This window comes from Phyllostomus hastatus, unplaced genomic scaffold (genome assembly GCF_019186645.2).
Source record: "Phyllostomus hastatus isolate PE091 unplaced genomic scaffold, TTU_PhHast_1.1 phas_scaffold_1674, whole genome shotgun sequence".
NCBI lineage: Eukaryota > Metazoa > Chordata > Mammalia > Chiroptera > Phyllostomidae > Phyllostomus > Phyllostomus hastatus.
In genome coordinates this window covers 17,938,534-17,952,648 of record NW_025334011.1, presented here as the reverse complement: position 1 = coordinate 17,952,648, position 14,115 = coordinate 17,938,534, and the positions used below count along the sequence as shown (strand labels likewise).

The following is a 14,115-nucleotide window of genomic DNA, read 5'->3' as shown; positions in this document are numbered from 1 at the left end:
GAAAAGCTTAGTTTTCGATATTGAGACCAATTTCTACAAGTCATAAGTCCCTCTCTTTAATTCCTCAACTTTTAATTCAAACATCTATTTTCTTTTTAGTTCTAATAGTGTTTTGCCTGTTTAAAAAACACATGGCATAACGAACATGGAAAATGCACTCTTCTGTTAAAAGCCAATACAAACCTGCCTTTTCACTACATCTAAATAGTGCATTGCTAAAAATAAACTTAAAAAGTTTCCTCAAAGAAATACCTAATATTTCTTGGTAATTCTATTTGGTGATTGTGGTACAAAAATACAGTGATAAAAAAATGTCACGGTATTTGTAAGTGTGCTGGGTCGTCGCAGGCCTCTTTCCTTTTGAAAGTTTAGAGCTCCAATACCCTCAATTCTACAGGCAGAATTAGGATGGACTTAGAGGGTCCTAAACGTGACCGATTCACCAAGGCGGGGGGCTACAGCTTGCAGCAACGTGCTCTGCAACTTAATCCTACGCTAAAAGAGGGCAGAGAGCGAAAAAGCATGGAGTACAAACTCTCCCGACATCCGTAGTTAACTTTCAAGGTGGATTGTGTGTTTTAAGGCTGATGGGAACGTCTGGTTTTCGGAGCAAAAAGAAGAGAAGGTAAGTGTTTGCCCTTGTATTCACCAGTTCCTAGAGAAACAATGAAAGAACAAAGGGAACCACTTCTCCATCTGAACATTTTCTGTCTCTCCCTTCGTTTCAAGCCAAAAAGCTTGCAAGGGGATTAGCTTTACTCTACCTTAAATAGTTGTTGCTAGGCTTGTTGAAATGAGAATGAGAAAAAAAAAAAAATTGAGCGGCAGTGTAAATACAGACTAAATAATAATAATAAAGACTTGCTGCGGGGACTCTTCAAAGCGCCAGGGGCAGCAACTTACAGCAGAAGTTGCTAGTTGCATGAAGGCAAAGCCCAAGAAACAACCTTTACATTCCAGATTTCGAACTTAGGCATTGAAATCACCTTTCTTGCAGTCTGAAAGGATTTCTGCGCACAAAATGTGTAGGTACTGTCTATGGGAAGAGATCGGTGTACTACATAGGTCGAAAAAATGTTGTCTGTTCCTATCTGGAGAAGAATTTTTAAAAAGGAAAAGGGACTCAAGTCTTACGTTACTTTTTGCTGAGAGAAAAAAAAGGCAGCAGTGACTGGGCAAGGAGAAAGATTCGTGTTTAAATGTATTTGCTTTTGGGATATCGTGGTTATCGGCAAGTCTTCCTTTGTGGGTCTGTGTGACTGAATGTGTAAGTGACCGAGTGCCGTCGGCATTATCAGTGGTGAGGGGAGCCCCCAAAGACGGACAGCACGTGAAACACATTTTTAATGCCCCCCAAGCGACGACCAAGCCCCCCCTCCCCTAAATCGGTATATTACCTGCCCAGTTACAGTGGACACATGTTTATGTTTATAGTCCTGGTTTGTAGTAGTGTCAAGAGCCACAGCGAGAGGAGGGGGAGGAGAGAGGAGGGAGGAGTAAATGCAACCACCCCCACTTGTTGTTAAAGCAAATTTACTGCGTTATTGCAAGCCAGTACGGGGGGCTGGGAAGTGAGTTGAGAGGAAGGGTAGAGTTGGGTTCTGTGTCGGTAGTGGCAGGGGGGTGGGGTTAGGAGATCCGGGATGGAGCTATGCTCTCCACCGGCCCAGGAAAAGCAGCTTGATCAATAGGCAAGCATGCTGCCGCGGTCGAAAACAAAAAGGTTTCTCGGGCTCGCTGCGTTAACGTGGGGGGGCTCTGCAAGCTGGGCTTCAGGGCCCTGACCTCTGAACCCGGCTCCTCTCTATGCTCTCCCGGTGCCGCGCGGCCACATTTTACCCAGGATCCCTCGCGCGGGCCGCGCTCGTGCCGAGCTCGAGTCCCTGTTAATCCTTCAGCCCCCGATTTCCATCCCCTCCCCCCTGCCGCCAGCCCCCGGGGAGGATTCTCCGGCGGGGAACCCCCGCCCCACCCCCACTCCGAGAGCCCTAGCCCTGGCGTCCGCGGAGAGACCAGTGCGGCGAGGAGTGCAGAGCTGGGTCGGGCCTGCGGGGGAGGAGACGGAGAGGAAGGGGAACGCAAAGGGGACGAAGGGAGGGGGACTGGTGGCCGGGACCTACGGCCCGGCCGCGGCCTGGACCTGTTGACTGCTATTGCTCCGCCTGGTCCCGCGCCCTCTCCCGGCCCGTCGCAGTCCCGGTCTTAAAGCGGAAACCAGGGAAGGAAACATGGATGGTTGTTCTCTCTGCCTTCCTCCAACTTTGTTTTTTCCTTGGGGTATAGAAGGCAAAGTAATTTCCGAAGCCCGATCCTTGCTCATAAGGTCTTGCGCCGGCCCACCGCCCTCAGGGCCCCGCTATTTAAATCCTCCTCTCCCCTCTACACCCGCTTCTCCTCTCGGAGCCCGAGGGCCTTGATGCCCTCATTGCGCCTCCCCCCGCCTGGCGCGGCTGCGTCCCCAGCGAATTGTGTTGCTTTTCTTCCCTAGAAGCTCCCGGGTCTGCCTTCCACTTTTCCCCCTCTCACGAGGCGTAAGATGAAACCTCTGCTTTGCTGCGTGCTGCTGGACGCATTCTCTGCCTCTCGTCCAAATTCATTTGATGGCGAGTTTAAAATGACAGTGTTTAAATAAAAAGAGAGGGAAGTGTTATTTTGGCAGTTTAGAAGACATCAGCATTAAAATAAAAAAAGACATTTAAAGACTTTATTGGAGTTGCTATATTTACTTCTAGATTTGGGGTTTCCAGAGGAGCATTTTCCAGCGGGAAATCGCAAGTTAATATTAAGGTGGAAGTAAGACATCTCAACCAACTTCCGAAAATAAAGAGGAAATTTGAAAAATATATGAACGAACTAGCGGGAAGACGGCCGCAGCGGAAACTGGCATAGTGAAAGGCAGTGCCTCAGTGTTGGAGTACGAGGAAGGAGGGCCGGCCCGGGAGGGGAAGGAGGTGACTTCCCGGGCCTCAGGCCCCGGCGACTGAGGGCGGGGGGGCAGGATGCAGCGAGCCGGGCGAGCGTGGTAACGCGGGCGGGGAGGGCGGCAGTGGGCGGGGGCCGGGCGCACGGCCGGCGAGGCGGAGGAAGCAGGAGCCGGGCACACCTCTACTGGAAGCCCCATTGTTAAGCTCTCGCGCCACAGTTCGCCTAGTGCGCCCTTCCCGAGGGAGGGGTCCTGCAGCCCAACTGGACCCCTACCCTAGCTTCCCCGAACTCCGACGCTGGGGCTGGGCTGGGTCGGTACGGCAAGTTTAATCCTCAGACACGGTCAGCGAGAGGTTCCCAACTCCACAGTACTTATGGAGGAGGCTTTCCAACGTGCGGCTAAATTGGCGGAAGCTGGGCAGCCTGCAACTCACACTTTAAAGAAGAGGGAAAGCAGCCTACACGTGCTTATAAAGTGTTAACTAGATAGAGACAAATGTACGCTCTTTTTCTGGCTCCGGAGAGTTAGAGCCGATTCAATCTTATTTTAAATACCTTTAAATGTATGGATTCGGGGTTCAAAGGAGTTCGGAAAAGCACGTCTCTGTTTGTTATTATTCAGCTCTTTGTTGTGTGCAAGAAGCCTAATTTTAAAAGGGCCGAGCTACCCCAAACAAAAACAGGCTTGATTTCTTAACGTGAAATGCATTTTCAAAATAAAAATGAAATTGAAAAGGGAAAAATGTGTCATTTGCTTAAAAACCCGGTTTTGGAAACAAATAATTGCAACCCACGTACGAAACTATCTCCGTTCCTTTGTGAAGTATATGGAAAAAAATATTTCTGGCAAACGTCGCAGTTTTAAAATATGAAGATTTCCAACAAGTGCTCGCGGGTCTTGAAGACAAGACCGAAGTCATCGTGCATGAAAACGAATGAAGAGATAATTTCAATGCTTTGATCCAAACCTTACTAGGGCAAGGGAGTACTTTACACTCAGATTTATAATAGACTGCAGAAATTCCATCTAAAATACCCACTGCTAGTCTGTGTATGCAGCACTGTTTCCCAAGGTTGATTTTTAAAAACCAATTAGAATTGATCTCTAATGAAATATTATATTTACACGTCATCATAAAAACATCATTTGACAAGAGTTTTGAATTACAAGAAAGAAGTTAACAGATGACGTTCATAAAGAGTGTCTGTTTGCAGAGAACCCTTAAGAGTTAGTTAAAGGTAGTGGTGATTGTGATTTTTCATTTGATATGCTATAGAAGTGGTTTGCATTTTAACACTTTCATTTTGCGAATCTTCCTAAACTTCCATTTCCTCATGGAAATCATTCAATTATTTCGAGATAGAGGGAGAAATTCTCATACAAGGTCAAACTATAGAAAAATTGAAGAGAAAAAAATTGGTGTGGAAAATTAAGTATTCTCAATCTGTTCATTTATTACACATGCATCCTCCCATAGTCTCCCTCTCTAACTACTTGGATTCAATTTACATTTTTTATTTTTAAGTCTTTGAATATTTAGAATAGCTTTATACATTTATTTGCTTTATAATTGATTGTCGAAGATGCATCTTTTACCACCTTTTAGTGTTTCAGGCATATTTTTGGTTTTGTTATAAGTTAAGAAAATGTTACAAGTCATGATACTCTTATGAGAAAAACAACAAATGGGTGGGAAAAAGGACAGGAATGGGGGTGGGGATGGAGATGGACAGATGTAGTATTCCTGGTCAGTGTTTAAAATATCCTTTCTTTAATTTTATTTCATTATGTTTTTCACTTCTGCTTGCACCAATGATCATTGTTTTCTTAATTGGGGTAAAGTGCCATCATATAAAAATTACATACATTCTAGCTCTTAGACGCTATGGTAAAGTAAGACCGACAAAAAGTGATGGGGGGTGGGAGCTTGTGTGTTTAATTCACCAGGAATGTTAAGCTTCATAAGATTTACCCGTGGGTCCACATAGGTCCTTGACACTGTTACTGTACAATTTCAAGAGGTAAATATACACATAGTTTTTAAAAATCTAAGATGTACTAGGCAAACTGTTTATTAATTGAAGGAATAAAAATGAATTTGTCAACCTCTTTTTTCTAGGACACAATGCAGTTAATTAACATATTCTTGGGCTTGTTTCTGGATTTGGTAAGCAGTGGCCCCTTTCAGAGGGGAAAACATTTAAATCTTAAAAAGTGATCTTTTTTGGGGGGATCCAAATAGTATTTAGCAATTCAGTTTAATTTCTCCTCCTTTTTTTTCTCCTTTTTCTTCTTCTTCTTCCTCCAAGATATGTTTCATTTCCTTCAAGGTTCTCTTTCATTTCAAAACCTGATTTTCCTCTTTTCCATGTTCAGAATCTTTTCACCTAGAATCTTATTGTCTCCTATAAACAGACACCTACATATGTCACTTTAATCATAACAGAAATGCAAATTTTCAGTGTCACTAAAAAAAAAAGGAACATGGACCTTACACTTCTACTGTTATATTGAAAATACTCTGAAAAATCAAAGTATAGCACTTTTAAGTATTGTTGCACCATGGAAAAAACTCTTCATTAGTCCAACTCTGAAATGTTATTGAAGTTTATATAATGCCTAGATTATCTAAAGTCATCCTTTGGATATTACTCTTCTACTGGTGTTTTACCCAAAAATATCAACAAAGCTAATACATATCAATTTTATAGCAAAGGAATAGCTCTGAAGCCAAACACAAGAGTAACCAAACCAATCTAAACCATTTAAAGTAAATATTAATCTTTGATTCTTAAGAAGAGTTAAAATTTAGATTACACACCATTTAAATTCCAGAATTACCTAACTAAACTTTTCAACAATTAAGGATATATAACAATAAAATTAATCATGATTCATTCTAAGTTAGAGTTTGATTTTTTTTTTAAATGATGACATTTACATGAAAAGGTGGTTAACATTTGACAGCTATTTAAATACAGAGAATTCTAAACTACCTGGTAAATAAAAACTCTTCACCTATATCTATTTCAATGATTGAAAATATTTAAAGAAAATTTCTTTAATCATAACTTAGAAATTTTAGTTAGTTGCACTTATAAAGTCTTGCTTTACTCTGAAGAATAAAGCTCAGTCTGCAGTAAGCCTTTAAACACCAATATTGTACATCAATTAATATTTATTATGGCCTACTGTACTTAAGACACTTGCTAGGTGGTGTGGTGAGTAAAAATATCACCTAGTAAGATTAACACACTTCATTAAATGTTATTTCCCTCAAGCCATTAACAAAATATCAATTTAAAACAATGGAAATGAATACCTTTTAATGAAATTTCTATTAGTACTCCATAATATAGGTGTCATGTGTGGGTTTGTATCTATAAAGACATGGGACTCACTTATTGTGAGACAAATAACAAAAGTAGTTGCAGAAATACCGCAACATTTTAATCATACTAGCATAAATATATGGTGACTTTTCACATGAATGGTGAGAAACATTGGGTACCCAATAAGCAAAACAAAATTTTATTCCGAGATTCCTTTATGTAAAGGAGGATATACCTGAAAGTTTGTACAGATCACAAAAAATTGACTTTTTGCGTTATTTATCTAATTTATCTAAAGATAAAATTATACTTTTTGATCAGGTTTAATAGATGAATGAATTGTAATAATTGCTTTTTTATTAAAAAAAAAACCTTAGTGTCAGAGCCAATATGGAAGTTTAAATACTTTGTGGAAGTCAAGGACCTGAGTTAAGAAAAGTGCATCTAGTCTTAACATTATAAAAATATACCTCAATTTCTATACCTCATATAGAAATGTACCTCAATGTATATCTACACTAAATATAACAGAAGGCAAGTAAAACTTAATTTAAAAAACAAATATAAGCAATGCTAACCTATGAGCTAAATTTGGGTTTAAATATATCTTTCATAGTATCTATGTAAATAATTATGGAAAAGCAAATCCAGAAATTTGGTGCCTAGTTTGTGAAATTAAGGACATTATAAGAAGATATATACTCAGAGAGAGAAAAAAATACAGTTTCCCATTATAGTATGGTTAGAGGTTACCTCATAAAATACTTTGAGTTTTTTTTTTGTGGTTTCCCTCAGATAGAGAAGTAGATGAGCCAGTAACGAGTTAGCTGCTGTTATGTGAAGAATACTGGAAATGACAAGCTTTTGTTTTATTGTACAGGTACTAGATATACTTTTTCAAAATGTATTTTGAGAATGTAGAATCAAATTTAAAGGATAACATTATTTTGAGACTGAAATTATCCTTTTTTATTAAGTTATTCTATAAGTCACTTGGACTTTTTTTTTTACATTACCATGTATTTTTAAAAACCTACTTGAACAACAATTGTGGCAATATAATTATAAAGTTTTAAATCCATTCTGAGGTATGAGAATTAGTATACCTGGCTAGTTGTCATATACAGGGTCCAGCACAAATAACCCCCCTTTTCATTATAAAATCTTTTATACAAAATCATAAGCATGTAACTCTGTAACATAACAATATCACACTCAAGCACACCATATGACATTTTAGGTGAAATGTTCAAATTAAAACTATAAATTATTACACCCATATTATTACCCTACCAACTATACTCAAGCAGGCCTTACTTCTGCCAGACCCTGTATATGTATTTGTGTATATATCACACAAAGGATAAATATAATTTGCTCACTGCCCTATTTCCTGTATCCAAAAGAATCCCTGGCTTACAGTCAATGTTCAATACATGTTTACTGAATGAGTAAATAACTAATCATATATCTGAACTATTTTATAATTCTTATTCTTTATTTTCACTTAATATTTTATAGAAATATCTTAAATATTACACTTCTGATATATAACATAAGAAGAAGTTGTATAGCTGGTACATGAGTTAATATTAGAATAACCCACTTATACCTATTATAATTTTTCTTATAATTTTCATAACTCAACATTTAATAAGTTAAATATTAGTTTTAAGTAATTTGGCTTATTTCAGCAACATTTATATGTACATCTTTGATAAAATTTCTCCATTAGATGCTATTATTTATATATAGTCCTGTTCTTATGAAATAGTATATTTTCTCTTTTTTTCTAAATTTCAAAGTCTTCTACAAATGATGATTTTATTTTGATTTGGAAATAGCAAGTATTTACCTACATTTCTTTTATTAAGTATTACAGAATAGGGTAAAGTACCCATTTCATATGTAAAGTAACACTACATATAAATTAATTTCATCACAAAAACTAAGCTTTAATGTGTTAAAAATAAAATAAAATAAAATAAAATATTTAAAAAATAATTTATTTCATTAAGATTTGACTACAGTGTTTGGGAAGGGAAGTTTCACATTGATTTTAACTCAGAGTTACTCTTCATTAGGAGCCTGAACCTAAGCAGTAAAACTGGCATCTCTTGTAAAAGGGTAAAGATAAAATTTAGTTAAGATACACAAAACAATACAGTTTTGTTAGGTGGTTTAAGTTTTATAAATATCAATGACATTTTAAGAACATTATTATGTGTTCAGAAATTTATTAGCTGTTGCCATATTCCCCAAAAGAATTTGTGTAAGTGTGTAATCTTGTAGTCACATTTTCTAACTGTACTATTAGAGCTAAAATTCACTTCTCATTTCTTCATGTCTCTTTAGTGTATATATTTTCTCTATCCTACACTTTTAGTAGATTTTCATTATTGTAGGTTTCTCACTTAGTTTTAGAATGTTTGAATAAATTTGCTGATATATGCTTACATGGTATTATATCTATTATTCTTAAATGGATTTCTAGCAATTAATTTGACATCACGCTACCGTTTTTTTTCTTTATGAGATCATTTGGAATGCTGTTAAAGCTTAAACCACTATCTTTTGCTGGTTGTCCAGAACTTGGTTTCCTGTATCCTTCAGCATTGTACAACTGCATTTTCCAGATCTTTACATTGCTAATGTGTGATAAATAACCGTTTTGTACCTGCAAGGTATTAACCAAAGCCATGAATTTGCCTTGTAATTATGCTTGCCATTTAAACAAAGTATCTATATTCTTATTTCATGCCAAACTTTTACAATAGACACTTTTGCCTAAAAATCAATATTCGGCTTACAAGAATACATAGGGGATAGGGCAACTGTGGAAGATTTTACAGCTCGAAACTGCTCAGCATCCAGCTAATTAATCTATTTAGACAGGCCTAATCCATTTTGTTTGTGAGGAGTGAGCCCCAACTTTTCTGCCACTTAAATGATATTAAAATAAAATTAGTGATCTTAAATTTTCAATAAATTTGGAGCACAGAGCCAGATCAGAGAAATCCTCAATCAAAATTGGACTCCAGTTTCATGGTGTTAATTAATCACTTGGTGAGTGAGAGAATTGGGATTCCTTCACCCCTTAGTTCATATAAGTGCATTTTCCAGATCATCATATTATATTGATATTGATCAACAACCATTTTGTTCCTTTCTTACACAGCAAGCTAAGGGTAGCCTTGGTGTTCCTTGAGTATAACCCTAAACAGACTTTTGATCTTCAGTCTGTGATGCACTTCCATCTGTCACTGGGGCCAATGGGGTGTGTAAATGGGCGGCAGAGTTGGTGGCATTTCCACTGGCTGAACTTTGGGTCGGGTCCAGGATGGAAATTTAATGGGCGGAGAGGCTGCGGCAGTAGAGTGAAGTCAGCAGGGCCAACTACAGGAAGCCAGGCTGCATAGCATCCTTCATGGTAGCTGACGTACTCGCCCAAGCCTTGTTAGCCAAGCGCCAGTTCTGGAGGAAAAGGCCGGCAGGTAGCTCCCCAGCAAAGGGACAAGTTCCAGGGAACCCCCCTCCAGCTACTCTGACAAGACAGCGCCTTAAGGCTTCGGGGTTTTTCTTGGCGCGCACACGCGGCCCCCGCGCGACCAGTGCCGCAGCAGGCAGCCCAACGTCCCCGCCCCCGCGTGCGCGCCCCCGCGCCCTCCAGTTGGCTCCTTTCTGCCACAGCGAGCCGCGAGTCCAATCACCCCAACCTCTAGCACACCTCGAGTGCCCAGGGCGGCGCTGGGGAGCAAGCGCCGGGAGGTAGGCGTGCGGGCCGGTGCGGCGGCGCGCACGCAGGCCTCGCCTCTCTGGCTTCTTCACGCCGACCGCAGGGCGGGCGCGCACGCCGAGTGACGCTCGGAGGAGGAAGCGCAGCCCCCCTTCCCCTCCCTTGCCGCCCCTGGCCCAGCGGGAACCCCCCAGTGCGCCTGTGCGGAGGCCTGCTTGATTATGTGTGCCCTCTCCGGGCTCCAGCGTTAGCCACCGGGTGGAGGTGGGGAGGGAAGACGACGAGGAGGAGGAGGCGGAGGAGGCGGAGGAGGCGGTGGAGGGGAGGTGGGGGGAGTCAGCAAGGACATGGCTCCTGACTCCTGTGCGGAACGTGAGTGACTGAGCGGCAAAGCCCGAGTGAGCGAGCGGCCAAGCGGCGGGCTGGGCCGAGGGTGCCGGGAGGGAGCGGTGCGCGGGTGGTTGGCTGTACAGGGGGGAAGCACTAACTGGCTTGCATGTGTTTTTTAATGGTCCCCTAACTCCCTCTTAGATGGTCTCTAGCGACCGGCCCGTGTCACTGGAGGACGAGGTCTCCCATAGTATGAAGGAGATGATTGGAGGCTGTTGCGTTTGCTCAGACGAGAGAGGCTGGGCCGAGAACCCGCTGGTTTATTGCGACGGGCACGGCTGCAGCGTCGCGGTGCATCAAGGTAAACACCCAACCGCCCGCCCGGCCGAACCCGGCCTGCTCCCAACCGTCACCGCTTCCCCCCACCTAGGCAGTAACTGCCAGTTCCCGCCCATCCCCCCCGCCCCGCCCTGTTCTGCGGCCCGGGATTGACTCCAAGGGTCCGTGGCGGGGAGCCTGGGGTGTGTGGGCTGTGCAAGTGAGAGAAAGTGCGTGTGGCCTGGACTGTCATGTGATTCGGCGTTCACTCTCTCAAGTGTCATTTGGCTGCCGCCCGCGCCGGGAGCCGTGGTCTGGAGACTTTCAGAGGCAGTGGCTGGAGGAGAGGGGGTGTGGGGATGTGGGGGGAGAGGGTGCGTGAGGCCAGGTGTGCTCCTCTCGGTCATGTTACCGTGGCTGTGGCTGTGGGTTTGGGCACGTGGAGACCCCTCCCCCTTCATGCCCGCTCCCGTCTGCCGCAGTGTGTCTGGGGACTTCCTGTGGCATGGAATCGGCCTAAGAACGCCACTCGCTGCTTTGGGGTGTGGGGGAGGGGGACAAGGGGTTGCTTTGCTGCTTTAGTTGGGGGAAGGAGGCTCCTGCTGCTGTACCCCAACCTTTCTGGCGCAGACTCTTCGGACTGGGAGCTTCCTGCAGAGAAGACGGCGGAAGGTGGCCGTCGCAGGTGTGCTGCCGCAGGAGTGGCTGGGCGGAACTGGACTGGGTTGCTGGAGGAGGCTGTTCAGTGGCCTCAGCAGTCCACTTTCTCACTTAAGTGACTGAAGAGAAGAAGAGGTGGTGGTGCCACCACCGACTTGGGGATCGTCCTAGTTTATTTCTGGGTGTTTCCACTCGGTGAGTTCTTTTGGTAGACAAAAAGCCGAGGACACTAATACGATAGTTTTCTGGAGATTGGCATTTTTGACCTTTCCCGTTTCATGTGGTAAGGAATTGAGGCTGAAACAACCTAAATAATTTTTTAGTGGCTCTTGTACTCTCCCTGTTATTCTCCAACTCGCCCCATTACCATTTCTGAATCTGCCATTAAGTGATGAACGAATGGGGCTAAAGTGTGTTCTTCAGAATGAAATCTCAGAACTGGGAAGGTAGACTTAAGAGGTCATTTTAAAGAACAAAGTTGCACAACTTCTTTTTATAAGGAGTAGAAACACATTTTAAGATCTTAGGACTAACTTCTATGTGTAGCATTTTCATTCCAGTATTCATTGGCATTTGTGGAGGTATTTCTTATGAATTGGATGATAAATTATCATTTTGATAAGTAATCTCTAAAGAAAATGTTCATTTAAGTCTTAAACTTTTTTTTAAAGATTTTATCCATTTTTAGAGAGAAGAGAAGGGAGGAAAAAAGAAATAAAGAGAGAAATGTCAATGTGTAGTTGCCTCTCATGTGTCCCCACTGGGGATCTGGCCCATAACCCAGACATGTGCTCTTACTGGGAATCCAGCTTGTGACCTCCTGGTTCACAGGCCCAGGTTCAATCCACTGAGCTACACTAGTCAGGGCTTAAATACTTCATTAAGTTAAAATTTTTTTCTCTACAAGTATTTCTGAATTAAAATATGTTTTTGGACACATGCAGCATTTCTTGGCTGATAGAATCTTTTTTACTCTCACACATTTACAATTTTTAAAAGGGATTAGAAGTTTAGCTTTTAGAGATTTAAAAATTTGTGCTGAATTTATATTCTTTTAAGTCCTTCCAATATTTAAGATATTTTCAAATTACCTTTGAACGTGCTCATCCAAGAATGTTAAGTGCCCACAGGGGAGAGTAGAGGGAATTTCAGGGGACATTGGGAAGGGTTCACGGGAACAAACTTAAATGACACATGGACAAAAACTAGGGGGAGGGTGGTAATGGGAGGGAAGTGGGGAGGGTTGGGAGCGGGGGCTGGATTGGGAGTAAAAGGGAGAAAACTGTATTTGAACAATGATTAAAATAAAATAAAAAAAAAGAATGTTAAGTGCCTAGTAGTGTTTTTAGGGTTTTGGGAAAACTTCAATTTTGAGTTAATGAAATATTAATATAAAAACAATCTTTAAAAAACAACTAGACTTAAATATGTGATATATATTCATATTGTTGGAATATTCACATGTATTTAGAAATAGGCACTTTTTAAAAATAACAGCTTTATTGGGATATGATTCACATACCATACAGTTCACCATTTTAAAGTGTACAATTCATGGGTTTTTAGTATATTCACAGAGTTTTGCGTCCATTACCATAATCAGTTTTATAGCATTTTCACCACCCTAACAAGAAACCTTGTACCTCCCATTTCTATTCAGTTCCCCAGCAACAACTAATCTATTTATGTCTGTATAGATTTGCCTATTCTGGAAGAATTTCACTTTTACATTTCATTTTCTTTTCTGCAATATCTGTTGTTCATTTTGAAAGGTGATTTGGAAATATTTTCATTAGATTTATCTAAAATGCTTGGTATTTAAACTACAGGATATAGGAATGAATTAATGAATTTCTGAGTTAGTCTATGTGAAAATCGAATCGTGTTAAATTTTACTTAATATTCCATCATAAAAAATAATTAAAATTGTAATGTTTATATTTAAATGAAGTAACAAGGTGGACATTTTAACATTTTTATTACACCAATTTCAGCTAGGTGATATGTGATGATTGTAAATATAGAATGTTTTAATTCTCTGCAAAGCAAGTGGTTTACATGAATAGTTTGAAGTAATTACTAGGGCTTTGAAAGGGTATTTGATTTTCTATAATTCTTTAATCATAACATACTTTAAAATACTTTATTTCCCAACAGCTTGCTATGGCATTGTTCAAGTACCCACTGGACCATGGTTTTGCAGGAAATGTGAATCTCAGGAGAGAGCAGCCAGAGTGGTAAGGACTATTTATCAAAAACATTAATATACTTCACAGAATGACAAACTCATGTTTCAGTTTGAAGGGTTGTCAGTCTTTTGTTCAGATATTGAATTTGGACCAAACACTGACTTGAAGTTTTAAAACTTTTATAATTTCTGAAAAATTGAACTACATAGGTATCTCTTGATTGATACTTTGAACAAATAAAATATAAAGTTGTATTTGGGCTTATTAGCCTTACCTGCTGGTTTGAAGGTTAAATTGGCTAATCATATATATGTTTTAAAGATTTCATATATTTATTTTTAGAGAGGAAGGAAAAGAGGGAGAAAGAAAGGCAGAGAAACGTGGATGTGCAGGAGGTACATCAATCAGTTACCTCTCACATACCCCCAGCTGGGTACCTGGCCCTCAACCGAGGCATGTGCCCTGACTGGGAATCAAATCGGTGACCTTTCGGTTTGTAGGCCAGCGCTCAGTCCACTGAGCTATTCCAGCCAGAGGGGCTAATCATATTTTTAACTTATGTCCTTCATAGTAAGACAAAAGAAGTTATCGTGCAAGGTTCTGTTTAATTAATTAGAAAAACAT

At 40.9% G+C, this 14,115-nt stretch overlaps 1 protein-coding gene across 11 annotated transcripts in view; it reads left to right on the top strand.

Annotated features, from left to right (window-relative positions):
* Positions 1 to 10,107: 10,107 nt before the first annotated feature.
* MLLT10 (MLLT10 histone lysine methyltransferase DOT1L cofactor) overlaps positions 10,108 to 14,115 on the top strand; it is a 243,144-nt gene continuing 239,136 nt past the window's right edge. For 7 of the 11 annotated variants that reach the window (XM_045857925.1, XM_045857921.1, XM_045857927.1 and 4 more), the window contains exons 1-3: positions 10,108 to 10,258; positions 10,526 to 10,685; positions 13,460 to 13,539. In XM_045857925.1, the coding sequence (XP_045713881.1) occupies positions 10,526 to 10,685; positions 13,460 to 13,539 (240 nt within the window). In that variant the 5' untranslated portion in view covers positions 10,108 to 10,258. Of the gene's footprint in view, positions 10,259 to 10,304; positions 10,393 to 10,525; positions 10,686 to 11,272; positions 11,498 to 13,459; positions 13,540 to 14,115 lie in introns of those variants that run through there. The other 4 variants (XM_045857922.1, XM_045857923.1, XM_045857918.1 and 1 more) reach the window with 3 other exon arrangements.